General features: G+C 41.4%; 1 protein-coding gene across 4 annotated transcripts in view; it reads right to left on the bottom strand.

The window, feature by feature from the left end:
• Window positions 1-19,910, bottom strand: part of FNBP1L (formin binding protein 1 like) — a 141,880-nt gene that overhangs the window by 42,631 nt on the left and 79,339 nt on the right. For all 4 annotated transcript variants that reach the window (XM_080655666.1, XM_080655665.1, XM_080655664.1 and 1 more), the window contains exons 3-5: window positions 3,552-3,605; window positions 1,944-2,091; window positions 912-974 (exon numbers count right to left, since the gene is read on the bottom strand). In XM_080655666.1, coding sequence (XP_080511792.1) covers window positions 912-974; window positions 1,944-2,091; window positions 3,552-3,605 — 265 coding nt within the window. The remainder of the gene's footprint in view (window positions 1-911; window positions 975-1,943; window positions 2,092-3,551; window positions 3,606-19,910) is intronic.

The following is a 19,910-nucleotide window of genomic DNA, read 5'->3' as shown; positions in this document are numbered from 1 at the left end:
ATTTTTTTAAAGGAAAAAGGCTCAAAATAGTGCACAAATGCATGAGTTATTTTTAACCTCAAACTTAAAAGTCCTTTTTCCAACAACCACAAACTAAATCGCTTAATTTAACATGAAAAACTCTCAAGCATAATTTTCAAGGAATATATAGTGTCCGTCATAAAAATATGTAGGCAAAGAGCAAACTGTTAATCTGAGGGCTCAAAAAGAATATTAATCTTATACTACAGAACATATGGTAGAGCATTTTAAGTAAAGGAGAAAGGAGACAACACTGTTCCATGTAGACATCTTATTTTTCAAGTGACTACATTTTTTTAAAAAACACATTAGCAAGTACCCTTGGAAAGTTTTTAAGAAAATAATTACTACGATATTACAATTTTGCCCTACCTACAGAATACTTTGTTTTCTACAACGAGATGGTCTATGACCAGCAGCCAGCCTAGTACTAGGAACATTTACATTATTACAGAATCACTGAATTGGAAGAGACGTTTCATATAAGCAAGACTGCTCTTCATTTTTCATATAAAAATGAAGTCAACAAAAATCAGGTGCTCAGTAAAAGACAGAACTAGAATCTAGGTCCTCTCAGACTCAGTCAAATGGTCTTCTAAGATACATCACTGTTTCCCTATTACTTCTATCTTATGACAATATTTTATAGTAACTACTGCAAAGTCAAAAAGAATCTTCCTAAATGTTTACAATTATCTCAATATTATAGAGATGGTACAAGTATAAACTCATACAGAAAAAAAAAAGATCTCATAGTCTATTTATACCAATGTCAAATTATGAAAAATACATTGAGAAATATTACAGTTAAATAGATGTAAGGCATAAGAAAATTTAGGGCTAAACAAGTCTACAAAATTTCATGTTAACCATGAAACACTGTAACTTACATTATCCATCTGTTTCCAGCACATGTCAAGATACTGTTGAGCTTTTCGTCCCTCTTGAAGATGCTGAAGATCATAACAACCAAAAACACAAAACAAACAAAACTTACATTTAAATAAAGTCTAAAGTCTCAAAAAGGCTTTTCACTTTATTTTTTCAAGATTCTAATTATATAACTTTATCAAAATTTAATAAGAAATTTTAGCAAAGCAAAACTCTCTAAAATATATTTTATAGAAAATTATTTGAATATTTTAAATATAACTTAAAATACATATAATCTTTAAGAAAATACATACATGACTTTCTTGAGTGGGGGCTGACAAATGTTTTCTATAAAGGGTCATATAAATATTTTAGGCTTTGCAAGTCATGTGGTCTCTGCTGGAACTCTGTAATGTGATGCAAAAGCAGCCAAAGGCAAAACATAAGTGAATGAGTGTGAGTCTGTTCCAAAAAATGTTATCTGTTAAGCACTGAAATTTGAATTTCATATAATTTTCACATGTCATAAAATATTATTCTTTTGATATTCTATTATCTAAAAATGTAAAAACCAGCCCAGTCTGCATGGCTCAGTGGTTGAAGGTCGACCTATGAACTAGGAGGTCACTGTTCAATTTCCGGTCAGGGAATATGCCTGGGTTGTGGGCTCATTCTCAATGTGGGGCCTGCAGGAGGCAGCCAATCAATAATGTTCTCTCCTCATTGATGTTTCTATCTCTCTCTCCTTCTCCCTTCCTCTCTGAAATCAATAAAAATATATTAAAAATAAATATAAATATAAAAAACAGTCTTAGCACATGAGAACTAGGAACAAAAACAGGTTTAGTTTATAGTTTAACAAACCTTCATCCTGAATCCAAAAGGATAACTAATTAGCAAGATAATCGAGATAATTTTAGCTAGAAGAAATACAGTGAAATAGAAAACTAGTTTATACAGAATATACATTATTTTAAAGAACAAAATTATTACTTTATTTGAGTGAAAATATTTCAGATATATTATAGCTGGATAAAAATAATAATTACCATTTTCCTTTCAGTTTTCAGATCATGAGCATATCTCATTAATTCACCATAAACTCGGTGTGCCATTTCTTCTGCTACTACTTCTCGCTGTCCTGCATAGTCGTTTAACTCGTTAAGGATGTTAAAAAAGGCTACACATGAAGTGAACCTGACAAAAACATATTTTAAAATGGTGAAATTTATTTTTATTTTCATTACAAGTATTTTTTGTGAAGAATGCATTGAGCCTGACACTTGACAAATTTTAACTACCTAAATCTTAGCTACTAGCTCTAAATTAACTTTGTATGGAAATAATCCTGCATTAAGTTCAAGCTGTACGTACACACACACACACACACACACACACACACACACACACACATCTTCATGTAGTCTTAATTTATAAATAAAGAGATATTTGGGGTCAAAAATTATATGAATACTACCTGCAGGTTCTTTGGCATACTGGAATCTCTGAAGTTGCCAACTGACTGGCCTGAGCTTGGGAATGAACTTGGTTAGATTCCTAGGCTTAGCAGCTAAACCTGTTGCAGAGATGATGGGCTTGCTCTCAAGGACAGAATCTGCCAATCATACCCCTTAAATGCATCTCGAGGGCTGACCCACAAAACGTTACTATCAGTTCTGGACAACAGCTGCCTGTATGCCTGCCCACATCCTAAATGGACATGAAGTACCATATTTTGGCATCAAAGGAGGAGTGGTAGGTAAGAAGGGACCAAAATAAGGGGGGGAAATGAGTGTGAAGGGACAGAGAAAAACAAAGAGAATCACTGTATTAAAACATAGACCTACTTTGAATATACTACCCTAAACACAGTTATAGCAGAAGGTGAATGTTCAGACAGGACTGCATTAACATTATACCTGAGAATCCTAACAACTCACAATTATACATAAAGTTATTTAAGTCTAGTCTCTTTTGTTTCTGCATTTTACAGCCATCTACACATCCCTGTTTAAGACTGTCAAAAGCTCATAACCAATTCCTAATCTATTAATATTCAAGGTTCCAAAATTACTGTCCTTTTCATTAGCCCTTTAAACCAGCCAGCCAAATTGTTTTACTACTTGTAAGAGTGAAAGCAAGAAGCTAGTAACTAACTGACAACTACAAAATAAATATGGAAAAAATACTCTTTTCCAGACTCTTAGGCGACCCTGCTGTTGTAGAGCCTAAGACCATTGGAAAACACAGATATTTACATTATGATTCATAACAGTAGCAAAATTACAGTTATGAAGTAGCAACGAAAATAATTTTATGGTTGGGGGTCACCACAACATGAGGAACTGTATCAAAGGGTCGCGGCATTAGAAAGGTTGAGAACCACTGTTCTAGAGACTAAATTACTCAAGTGAGGTCTTAGTCTACATCTTACTTGGAAACCCACACATCAACTATTCTAGATAAGTATTATCAAGTCTCAATATGAAAGTATTTATTCTTATAGAAATAATAGTAATTCCCTTGCATAAACATTGATTTTTTTAAGACAAACTTTACAAGATCTTTATGAAAAGCTAACAGGATATTTACTTTACCAAAAAAAAAAGTGTTTTTAAAAATTTTAATATGCAATAATAAACAGGTATATAATTTACCTTGGTTCTTCATCTTTGGAGGAACGTTTGGGACAGTACTTCTTAACCAAATTTCTATAGAAAAAAGATTTTTTAAAATTTATAAGACATATTGTTGTTGAAATTGAAGTATTCTAAAGGTTTCCAATTTCATTAAAGAATTTAATGATATAAAACAATTAAGAGCAACATATCTACTACATGAACATATTTGATCACTGCTTATAATTTTAAAAATACACCTGTAGAAAAAAAATCTCTGTGTTTATATAAGTATAACAAGTTGGTTGATTATGCTATTAAATAAAAAAAGAGCCCTGGCCAGGGTGGTTCAGTTGGTTGGCATCCTCCCTGGGACTGAAAGACTGTCCATTCAAGTCCCAGTCAGGGCACATGTCTGGGTTGCAGGCTCAATCCCAGGTAGAGGGCATGCAGGGTGGGGTAAAAGTAGGTTCACAGTTGTTCATATGGCAATACAATAATTAATAAATAATAACAAGAATAAATTGTGTTTCGTGTACTCACAATTGGATACCTACTTTTGCCCCACACCCTGTATGCAAGTGTGAAGTATTTGGGTTGCTCCTGAAATAAAAATATGTTAGACAATTCATCTCTCTGTCCCCTTACTAGCAGTTTCCCTGGGCTATTTCTTTTCCCCAGAAACTTTTCCTCTCTTTTTCCAGAGATTCTCCAAGTAACCAACTATAATAGCAGTTTGTACATAAGGCATGCTTTTTAACTGGGTGTTATAAAACAGGAATTAATTGAAAGGAAGTTTTATATGCATACAATACATATTATAGAAATTATAATAGATGTCATAGACATGCTGGTACTTTTGATGTGTTTCATCCATGTTTTCTAAGTACCTTAGGATCGTGCACTCTGGAATACAGAGAATTAACATTGTTTCTTCAGTGGTCTGAGAAGGCTCCTAAATGTAATGAGCTTCTCCAAAGATTACCATGTTATTTATATACTAGAGGCCCGGTGCACAAAATTCGGTGCATGAAATTCGTACACGGGGAGGAAGAAGGGGGTTCCCCTCAGTCGAGCCTGCACTCTCCCCAATCTGGGACCCCTCAAGGGATGTCCGGCTGCCGGTTTAGGCCTGATTCCAGGGATCAGGCCTAAACCGGCAGCCGGACATCCCTCTCACAATCTGGACTGCTGGCTCCTAACTGCTCACCTGCCTGATTGCCCCTAACTGCCCCCCTCTGCTGGCCTGATCACCCCCAACTGCCCCCCTCTGCTGGCCTGGTCGCCCCCAAATGCCCCCTTCTGTCAGCCTGGTCGCCCCCAACTGCCCTCCCCTCTGCTGCCCTGGTCCCCCCACACAGCCTGCCATTCAGTCATTTGGTTGTCCCTCACTAACACCCTGCCAGCCTGGTCGCCCCACGCAGCCTGCTGTTCAGTTGTCAGTCCAGTTGTTTCAGTCGTGATGACCCCTGGCCTTTTATATATTAGGATACCAGTATAAGATATCTCAAAAAAATTTAAAGGTTGAAAATCATCTCTATAGATTTCCAACCTATCAACATTTTGAGGCACTCTGAGTTCTAATTACTATTTAAAAGGTGATCAATATATTTATTTGTAAAATGGGATATAAATCATACTATCTATATCTTCTAGCAGAAGGGTAATATTAGATACATGAGACTAGATAATACCTCTTTTTTAAAGCCCTCCCTGAATCTAACAGTTATTAGGCTTAGGAATTGCCAGGCCCCTATTTGTGGGCCTCAGTTAAGTGATCCAGAGATAGAAAACTGAATCTAGCTGGGCCAAAGAGTTCTCTTCCTGGAGTTTTTAAGTCTTTGGACTTGATTCAGCTTTGAGGCCAGTAAGAGAGCTGAATCTGAGACATAAACCTTGCACTGTTGGTGACTACGTTTTCTGCCAAATGAAGAAAGCCAGCCTCTACTGAAAGAATAAAGCCAACCCACCAAAAGAAGCCAAAAGAAGAAAGAAGTAGACAACAACAGCAAAGGGCTCTGGCTGTGTTTCAGACACTGGCTTTTTTCTCTGTGACCCAGCTGTACCAGGCCTTTCAACAGCTTGACTATTCAACTTCTTAAGCTCAATTAAAAAATCAAATCCATTAAAAGAAATCAAATCAAATAAAATTTTCCTATTAATAAATTTCCCATTATGTTTATACTAGCTCACATTGGGTTTTCCATCACTTACAGCCACATATCTTCTCTCATATAGTGGAAAATTAAATGTAAAAGAGATCCACACATAGGCACCACTCCTGCTCACAGCCTCTGTGCCTTGCTCTGCTCCAACATGCCCTACAGAGACCAAGCAGTACATGGAGTCTCTGACTGCTATTTTCCAGATTCATGCTGAAAAGGATGGTTAATAGCTACAAACTCTCCAAGACTGAGTTCCTAACCTTCATGAAGATAGAACTGGCTAACCTTCACAAAGAACCAGATGGACCTGTGACTTTGATGTCATGATGAAGAAATTGGGCCTCAACTGTGATGGGCAGCTAGATTTCCAAGAATTTCTTAATATTATTAGCAGCCTGGTAGAACCTGCCATGACTCTTTTACCCATCCCCAGCAATATATTTCAGGAGACCTGGGAGCTAGCCTCTGACCCACCTGCCCTTTCCTTCCAGCCTCCAGGTCATCATCTCCTCAGACCACACATACCTGAGCCCAGCATACCCACCAGCCCATGCAGGCCCCTCCTATGGCTAGTAATAAAACATTATCGGTTTCTAAACATACACACACATCAGCTCTCCACATACAAAAGAATGAAGGTGTACCCTTCTCCTTACCTCACACCACATATAGAGATTAAATCAAAACCTAAGAACTAATACTATAAAACTCTTAAAAGAAAACACAGGAGGAAAGCTTCATGACAGGATTTGTCAATGTTTTCTTAAATACAACACCAAGAGCACAGGCAACAAAATAAATAAATAAATATTGTTAAATTGGACATCAAAATTTAAGACTTCTGTGCATAAAAGTCCACAATCAACAGAGTAGCAAGAAAACCTATCAAATTGGAGAAAGGATTTACAAATTACATATCTGAAAAGGGATTGAAATCCAAAATATATATAGAACACCTAAAATTCAATAACAACAAATAATCTGATTTAAAAATGGGCAATGAACTTAAATATAATTTCTCCAAAGATATACAAATGCCAACAACCATGAAAAAAATTATCAGTATCACTAATCACCAGAGATAAATGCAAATTAGAACCACAATGAGATCTCCTACATCCATTAGGATGGCTACAAAAAAGAAAATAACAAGTGTTGGCTGGTATGTGGACAAATTGAAACTCTTGTTCATTACTGGTAGGGATGCAAATTAGTTCAGCCACTGCAGAAAACAGTATATAGTTCTTCAAAAAATTAAACACAGAATTATGATCCAACAATTCCTCTTCTGGGTATGTACACAAAATAGTTGAAAGCAGAAACTCAAACACACACACATTTGTACACTCATGTTCACAGCATCATTATCCACAACTAGAGGCCCAGTGCACAAAATTCGTGCACGGGTGCAGTCCCTAGGCCTGGCTGGCAATCAAAGCATGAGTGTCTGGTGTGGAAGGGCAAGTCCCAGCTGACCTCTGGGCCCTGAGCAGCACCTGGGCCCCGAGGCCCCCGTGAGTCCCCCCTCCACCTGAGTCATGACGCCCGAGTCCTCACATGGAGTTGCAGTGAGCCAAGCCAGACGCCATGGGCCAGGGCACAGCGTGGGCCTCTGGGCTGCCCAGAGGCATGGCACAGAAGCCAGGCCGGCCTTGCAGACTGGCTCCTCCATGAACCCACAGGGAGCCTGACCAGCCCCTGCAGTCCCAACAGCGGCCTGGCTCACCCACATGGTGAGCAGCATGGGTGCAGGGCGGGCTCCTCGCAGGCACCCGGCACCTGAGCGTGGGGGCTTCCCCGGCGCGCGAGTGCTGGCGTCTTGGGGAGTGTAGCAGGCGGAGTGAGAGCAAGCTCAGCAGACACCCTGCATTCTCACCACACCTCCATTCCCGTCACCCCCGCCCCCAGGTATCCAGCAAGAGGTCGCAGCCCCCCACCCAGGTGCCATGGGAGGTTGGTCGTCGCCACCCATTCCCGGTACCCTGTCCCAGCCCAGGGCCTGGCCAGGATCAGGAGATCAGGGCCTGCCAGCTGCTGTCTGCGGGACAATTCATTGGAGCCAGGCCCCCCGCCGACCGGCTCCCTCGGCACCTGGAAACCTGGCGGCGGCCCCGCTCCCTGCCGCCACCACTGGTCACCATCTGCGGGATGATCAGCAGGGTGATCGGGCCCCTGCTCGCACCTACCTTGGCCTGGCACCACCTGCTCACCTGCTCCACCATCATGCCGTCACCCCATTCTCATCAGGGCCCATCGGGGCAGGCAGCACCTCCACTGCTGCCCACTGCCAGCGCTGCTTCGCCAACGCCTGCCATGTTCCGCACTGCCCTCTGGCGGTCAGCGCACATCATAGCAAGCGGTTGAACACCTGGACTCTTGGTCGAATGACCACCAGAGAGGACAATTTGTATATTAGGCTTTTATATAGGACTAGAGGCCCGGTGCATAAAATTCGTGCATGGGGGCAGGGGTGTCCATCAGCCCGGCCTGTGCCCTCTCGCAATCCAGGGCCCTCAGGTAGGGTCCCTAGGCCTAGCCAGCAATCAGGGCCTATCGGGGCTGTCCTTCCACTGGCTGCCGCAGCTGGCCCCGCCCCTGCCGCTGCCACTGCTTGCCATTTTTTCAGCGCTGTCCCCTCTGCGGGTGACAGGCGTTAGGTGCGATTGCTTGGCTGGCCTGGGCCTCCCTCTGCGGGGCAATCGCTGGCCGTCCCCACACACCCACCACAGCGCCACTAGCCGGTTAGCTTAGGCCTCCCTCTATGGCTGCTGGCCTGGGCCTCCCTCTGCGGGTGATCAATTGTGGAGACCCCCATTGATTGCCTCGCAGAGGGTGGCCTCGGCCTCCCTCTGCAGGGTGATCGTGGAGGGATGGCAGGGCCCCTCCAACCAATCACATTGCACCTGCCTTGGCTGGCCTGGCACCAGTGCATGTCAGAGCATGGTTGTCCGGAAAGTCGTCTGGATGGTTGTTCTGCTGTTTGGTCATTCAGTCTATTTGCATATTACGCTTTTATTATTATAGATATATATGTAGTATTTTTTGTTTATTCATCTGTTGATGGACATTTCGGTTGTTTCTGCCTTTTGGCTATTCTATATAATAAAAGCCTAATATGCAAACATTCCCTCGGTCCGTCGTTCGACCGAGACACCAGGAGTTCGACTGCTCGCTATGATGTGTACTGACCACCAGGTGTGGCATGGTACATGGTGGGCATCAGCGATGTGGCACCCAAGTGGGGGGCTGCAACCTCTCGCCGGCTACCTGAGGCATGGGGCCGGGGACGGAGGTGCAGTGAGAGAGCGGGGTGTCTGCCGAGCTCGCTCTCATTCCCCCTGCTAGCCTCCCCTGGGACTCCAGAGCTCGCACGCCGGGGAAGCCCCCATGCACAGGTACCGGGCGCCCACAAAGAGCCCACCCCGCACCCATGCGGCATCTTCCAGGTGAGCCTGGCCACTGTTGTTGGACCACAGGGGCCGGTTGGGCTCCCCATGGGTTCACGCAGGAGCCCGTCTGCAAGGCCAGCCGGGAAAGAGCGCGCTGCCTTCCCAACTTCCATGCGGTGCCACTGAGCAGCCTAGAGGCCCATGCTGTGCCCCAGCCCGTAGCATCGGCTGCACTCACTACATCTCCACATGGGGACTCAAGCACTGTGACTCAGGTGGAGGGGGGCGCGTGAGGGCCCAGGGGCCCAGGTGCTGCCCAAGGCCTAGAGGTCAGCTGGGACCTGCCCTTCCATGCTAGACACTCACACTTCGATGGCCAGCCAGGGACTGCACCCATGCACGAATTTCGTGGACCGGACCTCTAGTAATGGAATAAAAAGGAAGGAAATTCTGACACATGCCCAAACATGGACAAACTCTTAAAACATTATGTTTAGTGAAATGTCAGTCACAATAATAATAATAATAATATCTACATATATAAAAGCGTAATAGGCAAATCGACCAGATGGCGGAACGACCAGTTTCTATGATGCACACTGACCACCGGGGGTAGATGCTCAGTGCAGGAGCTGCCCCCAGCCCACAGGCCCTGATCGCCCAATGGGCAACCCCTTGGTCCCTCCCCCTGGGCTGGCAGGCTCCGATCGCCCAATGGGAATGGGGAACCGGGGTGGATGGTGGAAGATGCGGGTGGTTCCAGGCCAAGGTAAGTGCAATCGCCCCGCCGGTCGCCACACACACAGAGGGTGACTGGCATCGGTGGCAGGAGGTGGAGCCAGCTGCTGGCAGCCTGGGAAGATTGGCCCTGATCATAAGCCAGGCCTAGAGACCCTACCCGTGCATGAATTTCATGCACCGGGCCTCCAGTCTTATATAATAAAAGCCCAATATGCAAATTGTCTCCTCGGACAGTCATTTGACTAAGGAGTTCCACTGGGAGACCTGGGAGTTCGACTGCTCGCTATGATGTGTGCTGACCGCCAGGAGGTGGCGCCGAACATGGCAGGCGTCAGCGACACCTGGCAGCAGGCGGCAGTGGAGGCACTGCTGGCCCAGATGGGCCCCTATGAGAGCGGGACCACGGTGGGATGGTGCAGCAGGTGAGCGGGCGGCGCCAGGCCAAGGCGCGTGCAAGCAGGGGCCCGCCTTCCCACACCAGACGCTCGCACTTCAATTGTGGCCAGGCCTAGGGACTGCACCATGCATGATTTTCGTGCACCAGGCCTCTAGTAATAATAATAATGTATAATTTCACATATGAGTTACCTAGAGCAAACAAATTCATAAAAACAGAAAGTAGAATTGCTGGGGGCTGAAGGAAGAAGAAAAGGGGAAGTTGTTATTTAATAGGTACAAAGCTTCAGTTTTTCAAGATGATTAAGTTCTGGAGATTGGTTGTATAACAGTATTAATATACTTAATGTGACTGAAATGTACACTTAAAAATGATCGTAGGCAAATTTAATGTTAGGTATATTCTACCACAATTTTTAAAAGTTAACTGTTTTTAAAAAATGGGTTACTACAAGTGATATTAGATTTGTTTTTTAAAGGGACAGGCTTCATCCCCAATTGCTATACTTTTACCAATGGCAGATGCTGAAATAGACAGATGATAAGAAGAAATAAAAGGAGTTAAGTATTTATGCCTGAAAAACCTAGGAGAAGAAAACCAAACAAACATCTATGGACAGGAAGATAAACAAAGCTAATATCTATTCTCATTTCTTAAATGCCAGTTCCCAATTTTGCCTTATCTTTAGCATGTCAAAAGCTACACTGTACCTAAAATGTAAATGGGATTATGCATATATAGTATCAGCTTCCTAGTCTATACTCAAAGAGTATATGGGACAATTCACTGCTACTTAGGATGTGACAGGCATAACAATGTGGTTTCTAGGCAACTGCAGATCTTTCAGAAGAATATTTTCAGCCCTAGCTGGTTTGGCTCAGTGGATAGAGCGTTAGTATGTGGACTGAAAGGTCCTGGGTTCGATTCTGGTCAAGGGCATCGAACTCTTCCTCTCTTAGAGAGAGAGGAAGGGAGAGGGATAGAGAGTAAAAAACAATGATGAGACAGAAACATCTCACTGCAGGCTCAATCCCCGGCCCCAGTTGGGGTACATGTGGGAGGCAACCAGTTGATGTGTTTCTCTCACATCATGTTTCTCTCTTTGTTTCTCCCCCTCCCTTCCACCCTCTTTCTAAAAATCAATGGAAATATGTCCTTGAGTGAGGATTAACAACAAAAACAAAAGAATATTTTTAGGTATGTTCAAGGAAACAGAAATTTTGTTCTGAAAATTGATAACTTCTTGATCGGGGTTGATCTCCAGTGGGGGCCCTGCAGGAGGCAGCCAATCAATGATTCTCTCTCATCATTGCTGTTTCTCTCCTTCTCTCTTTCTCTCTCCCTTCCTCTCTGAAATCAATAAATATATATATATTTTTTAAATGATAACTTCTGTTTTACTTCTAAATATATTCTTAAAGAGAACTATATAACACCTTCACAGTACTAGAATCAACTAAGCAGCTAAATCTGTCTGATTTGCCTATATTTTATATACATACTAGAGGCCTGATGCACAAAATGTGTGCAAGGGGCTCGGCCCTCACAGCCACGGCAGCTTGCCTTGGCCCTTGTAGCAGCCCTAGCTTCGTCCGGAAGGTTGTCCAGAAGGACGTCCAGAAGGTTGTTCGGCTGTCAGGTCTAATTAGCATATTATGCTTTTATTATTATAGATAAAATGATGAAATAAACATTTACCTCATTTTACTAACGGCTACACAATTGAAATGGCTACAAAAAATAATTTGGAAATAAAACCATTCAAAGCATTATGAGAGAAGAAATTAACTAAGTGATCTATCTATACAGCCAATACCATTTAACAACCAAATTATGTTTTTTAGCTGTTTAAACAATATTGTCTTTAAGGCCTTTTCATTGGAAAGCTGGCTATCAAAATATTTAATACAATTGATTAGAAACTATTTTCTTTTGTAAGAACTTTATGTTTGCCTGGCCCATGCGGTTCAATTCCCAATTAGGGCACATGCCTGGGTTGCAGGCTTGATCACCAGTTGGGGGGCAGGCAGAAGGCAGCCAATCAATGTTTCTGTTTCATCAATGTTTCTAACTCTCTATTCCTCTCCCTTCTTCTCTCTCTAAAAAATCATTATAAACGTATTTATTCTTTTAAAAGAGCTTTATGTTTTTTACTTGTTAGGTTCTGCTTCATCATCTAACCTAAGAAAACATACACAACAATCAGGAATAGGCTTTGCAATTCTTTTTTTTTTTTTTTTTTTTTTTTTAAATATATTTTATTGATATTTTACAGAGAGGAAGGGAGAGGGACAGAGAGCTAGAAACATCGATGAGAGAGAAACATCGATCAGCTGCCTCCTGCACACCTCCCACTGGGGATGTGCCCGCAACCAAGGTACATGCCCTTGACCGGAATCAAACCCGGGACCCCTCAGTCCGCAGGCCGACGCTCTATCCGCTGAGCCAAACCGGTTTCGGCGCTTTGCAATTCTTGATGCAGTGATGGGCTTGAGTGTCTTTACTAGTAAAGTGGTAGAGTTCGCTGGTTGAATCATTACACAAAAGTTTTCTGTTGGATGCTGACTACAAGACAGGTACTCTACGGGCCATAGAAATATCATGGTAACAAAGATCATCAAATTATTGTGAAAATTAAATGAGACAGTGGCATATATAAACTGAAGATGACACTCAAAAGCCAGTTGTTGCAAATGTAGATAAAAAGACAGCTAAAATATTCTAATAACTATATGAAGTCCAATCTAAACATATCATAAAGGTATAGAGCTATATGACATTAAAGAAAGGTATAGTTATATGGCATTAAAGAAAGGTTCTCTAATTACCATGCTCTTTGTTTCCTCAAGAGAAAATATCTGAGTTAGAAGAATATTAAAGGCAAGAACCAGAGAGAAGTAAAGTAACATTAGGCCATTCCTAATTCCAATTTAGAATAGGTTATAGGTTATAGGAATAATGAAAGTAAAAAGTATTTTTTTTTAATTCTCATAATTAAAAATTGAACACTTTATAAATGAGGCTTTAAAACACCCAGAAGTATTCTTAATATCTCTTAAGAAGAAAATTAAAATAAATAGGGCTTCTTGAAAGGTTCATTGCCCGGTCGGTGTGGCTCAGTGGCTGAGCATCGACCTATGAACCAGGAGGACACAGTTTGATTCCCAGTCAGGGCATATGCCCATTTGTGGGCTTAGTCCCCAGGATAGGACAAGCAGGAGGCAGTCGATCAATGATTATCTCTCTCTCCCTCTCCCTTCCTCTCTGAAATCAAGAAAAATATACATTTTTTAAAAGGTTCATTTTTACATTCCCTCCTGAGAAAAAACATTTTCTTAAAAGAAAGGATTTCTAAAGTATTAACAATTTTTAATATGTTCTTATCTTTATGGAAAACATACAACTAGATCTAAATTTATGGAGAACATAATTTACATTTTAATCAAATTTCTAAAATTGATATATTATAAACAGATGTGTTAGAAAATGTTATGAAGTTTTTAGATAACTTATTCTTTCCTGTAGTAAAATATTCTAGACATCCAAAAATGCCTCTGTGTAACTAGACACTAATGATAGGGGGAAAAATCCTCTTGAGGATTATTCATTGTTCCTATGCTGAGAGGCATGTAAAAATACCAAGAGCTCAGGCTATGCCGGATTTGAATTTAGCTAGCTGTATCTTCACCTCTCTGTAACTCAGTTTCCTAATATATAAAACAATACTGACATACATTAAACTAAAAAGTTTTGGCACAGCAAAGCAAATCATTAACAAAACAAAAACACAACCTACTGATTGGGAGAAAATATTCAACAATGATGTATCTGGTAAGAGGATAATACCTAAAATTTAAAAGAACTCATAAAACTCCATACCAAACAACAACAATAAAACAATACAATTAAAAATGGACAGAGGACCTGAATAGACACATCTCCAAAGAGGACAGAGAGGACAGAGAGATGGCCAATAGACTTATGAAAAGACTAGTGACCCAGTGCACGGATACGTGCACATTGAAAGGAAATTAATTAGAAGGTGGCCGGCGGGGAGGGACTGGGTGAGACTGGCTGGACATGCCCTGGAGCCACCCTCCCACAGTCACTCCCCAGCCAGCCGCACCTGGGATGGCTCCGTGGATTGAAAGGCCATGGCTCGAAAGGCATCTGCGGAGTGAGCGGGGTCCCTCTAGCAGGTGGGGTCCCTTGGCCTGGCCTGCGGTGATCAGGCCAAAACTGGCTCTCCGACATCCCCCAAGTGGTCCTGGAGTACAAGAGGGCAGTCTGCAAAGTTGCTGTCATACAGGGTGTGAAAGGCAAACGCACGTGTGCAGTAAACCAGATTTGGGGCCGACAGTGCCCCAGCAACAACATAACCCACAGCCGAAGGTGAAATTCTGCAGCCCCACGAGGAATCGGGCTCCCTCCTCTCTGGTTTCAGGATGTGTCACCTGAGAACTGCCGCTGCCAAGTCACTGCAGCTCCGCAGCTCCTGCATTGAGCGCCTGCCCCCTTTTGGTCAGTGTGCATCATAGCTACCAGTAGGACGGAGGGAGGGACACTTAGCATATTAGCCTTTTATATATATAGATGCTCAACATCACTAATTAGAGAAATGCAAATTAAACCACAATGAGATATCACCTCACACTCAACAAGTGTTGGTGAGGATGCAGAGAAAAAGGAACCCTCGTGCATTGTGGGAATTCAGATTGGTACAGTCACTAGGGAAAACAGTATGAAAGTTCCTCAAAAGATTAAAAATGGAACTGCCTTATGACCCAGTGATTCCACTTCTGGGAATTTATCCCAAAAAATCTGAAACACTAATTCAAAACAACATATGCACCCTATTTTCATTGCTGTGTTACTGACAATAGCCAAGAGAAGGCTGTAACCCAAGTGCCCATCAATAGATGAATGGATAAATAAATTGTAGTACATATGTACAATGGAATATTACTCAGCCATTAAAAATTAAAAAAAGAATGAGGCCTAGCTAATTTGGCTCCATGGATACCATGGATAGAGTGTCAGCCTACGGAATGAAAGGTCCTGGGTTCGATTCTGATCAAGGGCACATGCTCAGGTTGTGGGCTCAATCCCCAGTAGGGGGCATGCAGGAGACAGTCAATCAATAATTCTCTCTCATCATTGACATTTCTCCCTCTCTCTTCCTCTCTGAAATCAATAAAAATATATGAGGGGGGGGATGAAATCTTACCATTTGTGAGAACATGAATGGACCTAGAGGGTATTCTATTAAGTGAAATAAGTCAGACAGAAAAAGTCAAATACTCTATTATTTCACGTATGTGTAGAATCTAAATTAAAAAAAAAGAACAAATAAAACAGACTTACAGACGCAGAGAATTAACTGATAGTTGTCAGAGTGGAGGGGTTTGGGGGATGGTTAAAAAGGTGAAGAGATTAAGAAGTACAAATTGGTAATTACGAAATAGTCATGGGAATGTAAAATACATGGAATAGAGTCAATAATGTTGTAATAACTATGTACGGTGCCAGGTGGGAGCTTAAATTATCGGGGAGATCACTTTGTAAACTATATAATTTTCTAACCACTATGCTGTATGACTGAAACTAATATAAAGTAATATTGAATGTCAACTGAAATTGAAAAATAAAATTAAAAAAAAATTTAAGAACCTTTTTGCAAAACATAGTGACATTTTATTGGGTTTTATGAAAAAGAAATGTATAAATATGTGTACAAAACACTCAGAATACCATTGAAACATTAAATGCTATACAAGTATTAAGCAAATACCAAAAAAGTGCTTGCTCTACGTCAAGCATTGTTCTAGAAGCTAGAAATAAGCAGCATACAAAATAAGCAAAAATCTCTTTCCCCTGTGGAGTTTACATTTTGGTAGGGGGATTATATTCTAGAATTAAGAGGCAAAAATTATTCAGTCAATAAATCATCTGATTTGAACACCTAGACAGGCACCCAGGCAGGCTGAGTAACAATCTAATAGGAACTGATGGAAATGAAAGCGTTTCCACAGAATCAAATTCTTTGAAGAAATTTAATCTAAACTCCAAAATATAGGGAACAGTACCTCCTGTCTATATTCAAATGCCACTATTAGGGTTTAATACATTAAGCAGTTGATCAAAAAACTCAGGGGAGACCATAGTAGTAGAGAGTTAAACAATGACAGACCAAAGAATAAAAGCTTCTTTCTGCACAGCAAAAGAAACCATAAACAAAACAACAAGAAAGCCCACTGCATGGGAGAACATATTTGCCAATGCTATTTCAGATAAGGGTTTAATCTCCAAAATTTACAGAGAACTCATACAACTTAACAAAAGGAAGATAAACAATCCAATCAAAAAATGGGCAAAGGACCTAAGTAGAGACTTTTCAAAAGAGGTCATACAGCCAAAACCGGTTTGGCTCAGTGGATAGAGCGTCGGCCTGCGGACTGAAAGGTCCCAGGTTCGATTCCGGTCAAGGGCACGTAACTTGGTTGCGGGCACATCCCCAGTAGGAGGTGTGCAGGAGGCAGCTGATCGATGTTTCTCTCTCATCGATGTTTCTAACTCTCTATCCCTCTTCCTTCCTCTCTGTAAAAAATCAATAAAATAAAAAAAAATAAAAAAAGAGGTCATACAGAAGGCCAGGAGACATATGAAAACATGCTCAAAGTCACTAATCATCCGAGAGATGCAGATCAAAATGACAATGCAGTACCATCTCACACCGGTCAGAATGGCTATCATCAACAAATCAACATATGACAAGTGCTGGTGAGGATGCAGAGAAAAAGGAACCCTCGTGCACTGGTGGTGGGAATGCAGACTGGGGCAGCCACTGTGGAGAACAGTATGGAGTTTCCTCAAAAAACTAAAAATGGAACTCCCATTTGACCCAGGGATCCCACTTCTAGGAATATATCCCAAGAAACTAGAAACACCAATCAGAAAGGATATATGCATCCATATGTTCATAGCAGCACAATTTACAATAGTTAAGATTTGGAAACAGCCTAAGTGCCCATCAGCAGATGAGTGGATTAAAAAACTGTGGTACATCTACAAAATGGAATACTACACTGCAGTAAAAAGGGAGTTCTTACCATTTGCAACAACATGGATGGAGATGGAGAGCATTATGCTAAGTGAAATAAGCCAGGCAGAGAAAGATAAATATCACATGATCTCACTCATTTATGGACTATAATGAACAACATAAACTAATGAACAAAAACAGATCCAGAGACAGAGACAGAGAAGCATCGATCAGACATCAAACTTTAGAGGGAAGGTAGGGGAGGGTGGGGGTAAGGGGCAGAGATCAACAACAGGACTTGTATGCATGCATATAAGCCTAACCAATGGACACAGACATCAGAGGGGTGAGGGCATGAGTGGGAGGGTGGGGGGTAAAGGGGGGATAAGGACACATATGTAATACCTTAATCAATAAATAAAAATTTAAAAAAAGAACCCAGGGAACTCACCTTTGTATTCACTTTCTGAAAATGGGAATTACTTTTTTTTTAAATTATCTTAAGTTTTACATATGTCTCCTTTTTCCCCAATTGACGCCCCCACCAACCATTCCCATCCCGGGCAAGCCCCCACCGCCCCAGTGTCTGTGTCCATTGGTTATAGTAATATGCATGCATACAAATCCTTTGGTTGCTCTCTAACCCACCCCCGCCCCACCTCCCCTGCCATTTGTCTCTGGATCTTTTTTTTTTTTAATATATTTTATTGATTTTTTACAGAGAGGAAGGGAAAGGGAAAGAGAGTTAGAAACATCAATCAGCTGCCTCCTGCACATCCCCTACTGGGGATGTGCTCGCAACCAAGGTACATGCCCTTGACCAGAATCAAACCTGGGACCCTTCAGTCCGCAGGCTGACACTCTATCCACTGAGCCAAACCAGTTAGGGCTGGATCTCTTTTTGTTCATCAAATTATGTTGATCATTATATCCCACAGATGAGTGAGATCACGTGGTATTTATCTTTCTCTGACTGTTTTATTTCACTTAGCATGATGCTCTCCAGTTCCATCCATGCTGTTGCAAATGGTTAAGAACTTCTTTTTTACAGCAGCATCGTATTTCATTGTGTAGATGTACCACTGTTTTTTAATCCACTCATCTGCTGATGGGCACTTAGGCTGTTTCCAAATCTTAACTACTGTAAATTGTGCTGCTATTAACATAGGGGTGCATATATCCTTTCTGATTGGTGTTTCTAGTTTCTTGGGATATATTCCTAGAAGTGGGATCACTGGGTAAAATGGGAGTTCCATTTTTAGTTTTTTGAGGAAACTCCATACTGCTCTCCACAGTGGCTGCCCCAGTCTGCATTCCCACCACCAGTGCACGAGGGTTCCTTTTTCTCTGCATCCTCGCCAGCACTTTGTTGTTGATGACAGCCATTCTGACAGGTTTGAGATGGTACTGCATTGTCGTTTTGATTTGCATCTCTCAGAAGATTAGTGACTTTGAGCATGTTTTCATATGTCTCTTGGCCTTCCTTATGTCCTCGGTTGAAAAGTATCTATTTAGGTCTGTTGCCCATTTTTTGATTGAGTTGTTTATCTTTCTTTTGTTAAGTTGTATGAGTTCTCAGTAAATGTTGGAGATTAAACCATTATCGGTGATAACATTGGCAAATATGTTCTCCCATGCAGTGGGCTTTCTTGTTGTTTTGTTGATGGTTTCTTTTGCTGTACAGAAGCTTTTTATTTTGATGTAGTCCCATTTGTTTATTTTCTCTTTAGTTTCCATTGCCCTGGGTAGAATCAACATCATTAAAATGTCCATACTACCTAAAGCAATCGATAGATTCAATGCACTCCCCATTAAAATACCATCGGCTTTATTTCACAGACCTAGAACGAACTCTCCAAAAATTCATCTGGAATAAAAAAAAGACCCCAAATAGCCGCAGCAATCCTGAGAAAGAACAAAGTTGGATCTCAAAACCATATATCAAGCTGTATTACAAAGCCACTGTTCTCAAAACTGCCTGGTTTTAGCACAAGAACAGACATATAGATCAATGGAATATAACAGAGAACCCAGAAATTGATCCAAACCACTATGCCCAATTAATATTTGACAAAGGAGGCAAGAACATACAATGGAGTCAAGACAGTCTCTTCAATAAATGGTGTTGAGAAAATTGGACAGATACATGCAAAAAAAATGAAACTAGACCACAACTTACACCATACACAAAAATAAACTAAAAATGGATAAAGGACTTAAACATAAAACAGGAAACCATAAAAATATTAGAGGAATCCACAGGCAGCAAAATCTCAGACATATGCCCTGGGTTCTTCTGAGACTAAAGAGTGACACAGAAACAGAAAATTCTGATAAAGAGGCATGAGAAAGTAAAGGCTAAATAGAAAATAGAGACTGGTATTGCTTGGCTTATTCTATATCTAAGCCTACCCCTAGATATATGGAAAAGCTTTTAGTAGAACAACCATCTCATCACAATGATGTATCATTGACCCTTGAACAATGGAGGTTTGAACTGTAAGGGTCAACTGAACAAAGTCTTCATATAAGTAAACTGGCACAATAAATGGTCAACTGTGTATGATAGAAAGCAGTACTTGGTCAAAGGTACAGATTATGGGCAGAAATCCCAATTTCTGAACTAAACCAAGTATTAGATTTACAGATAACTCAATTATTTTA

This window comes from Plecotus auritus (assembly GCF_963455305.1).
Source record: "Plecotus auritus genome assembly, chromosome: 2".
Taxonomy (NCBI): domain Eukaryota; kingdom Metazoa; phylum Chordata; class Mammalia; order Chiroptera; family Vespertilionidae; genus Plecotus; species Plecotus auritus.
The sequence above is the reverse complement of the archived record's forward strand: the minus strand, read 5'-3'. Positions and strand labels throughout refer to the sequence as shown.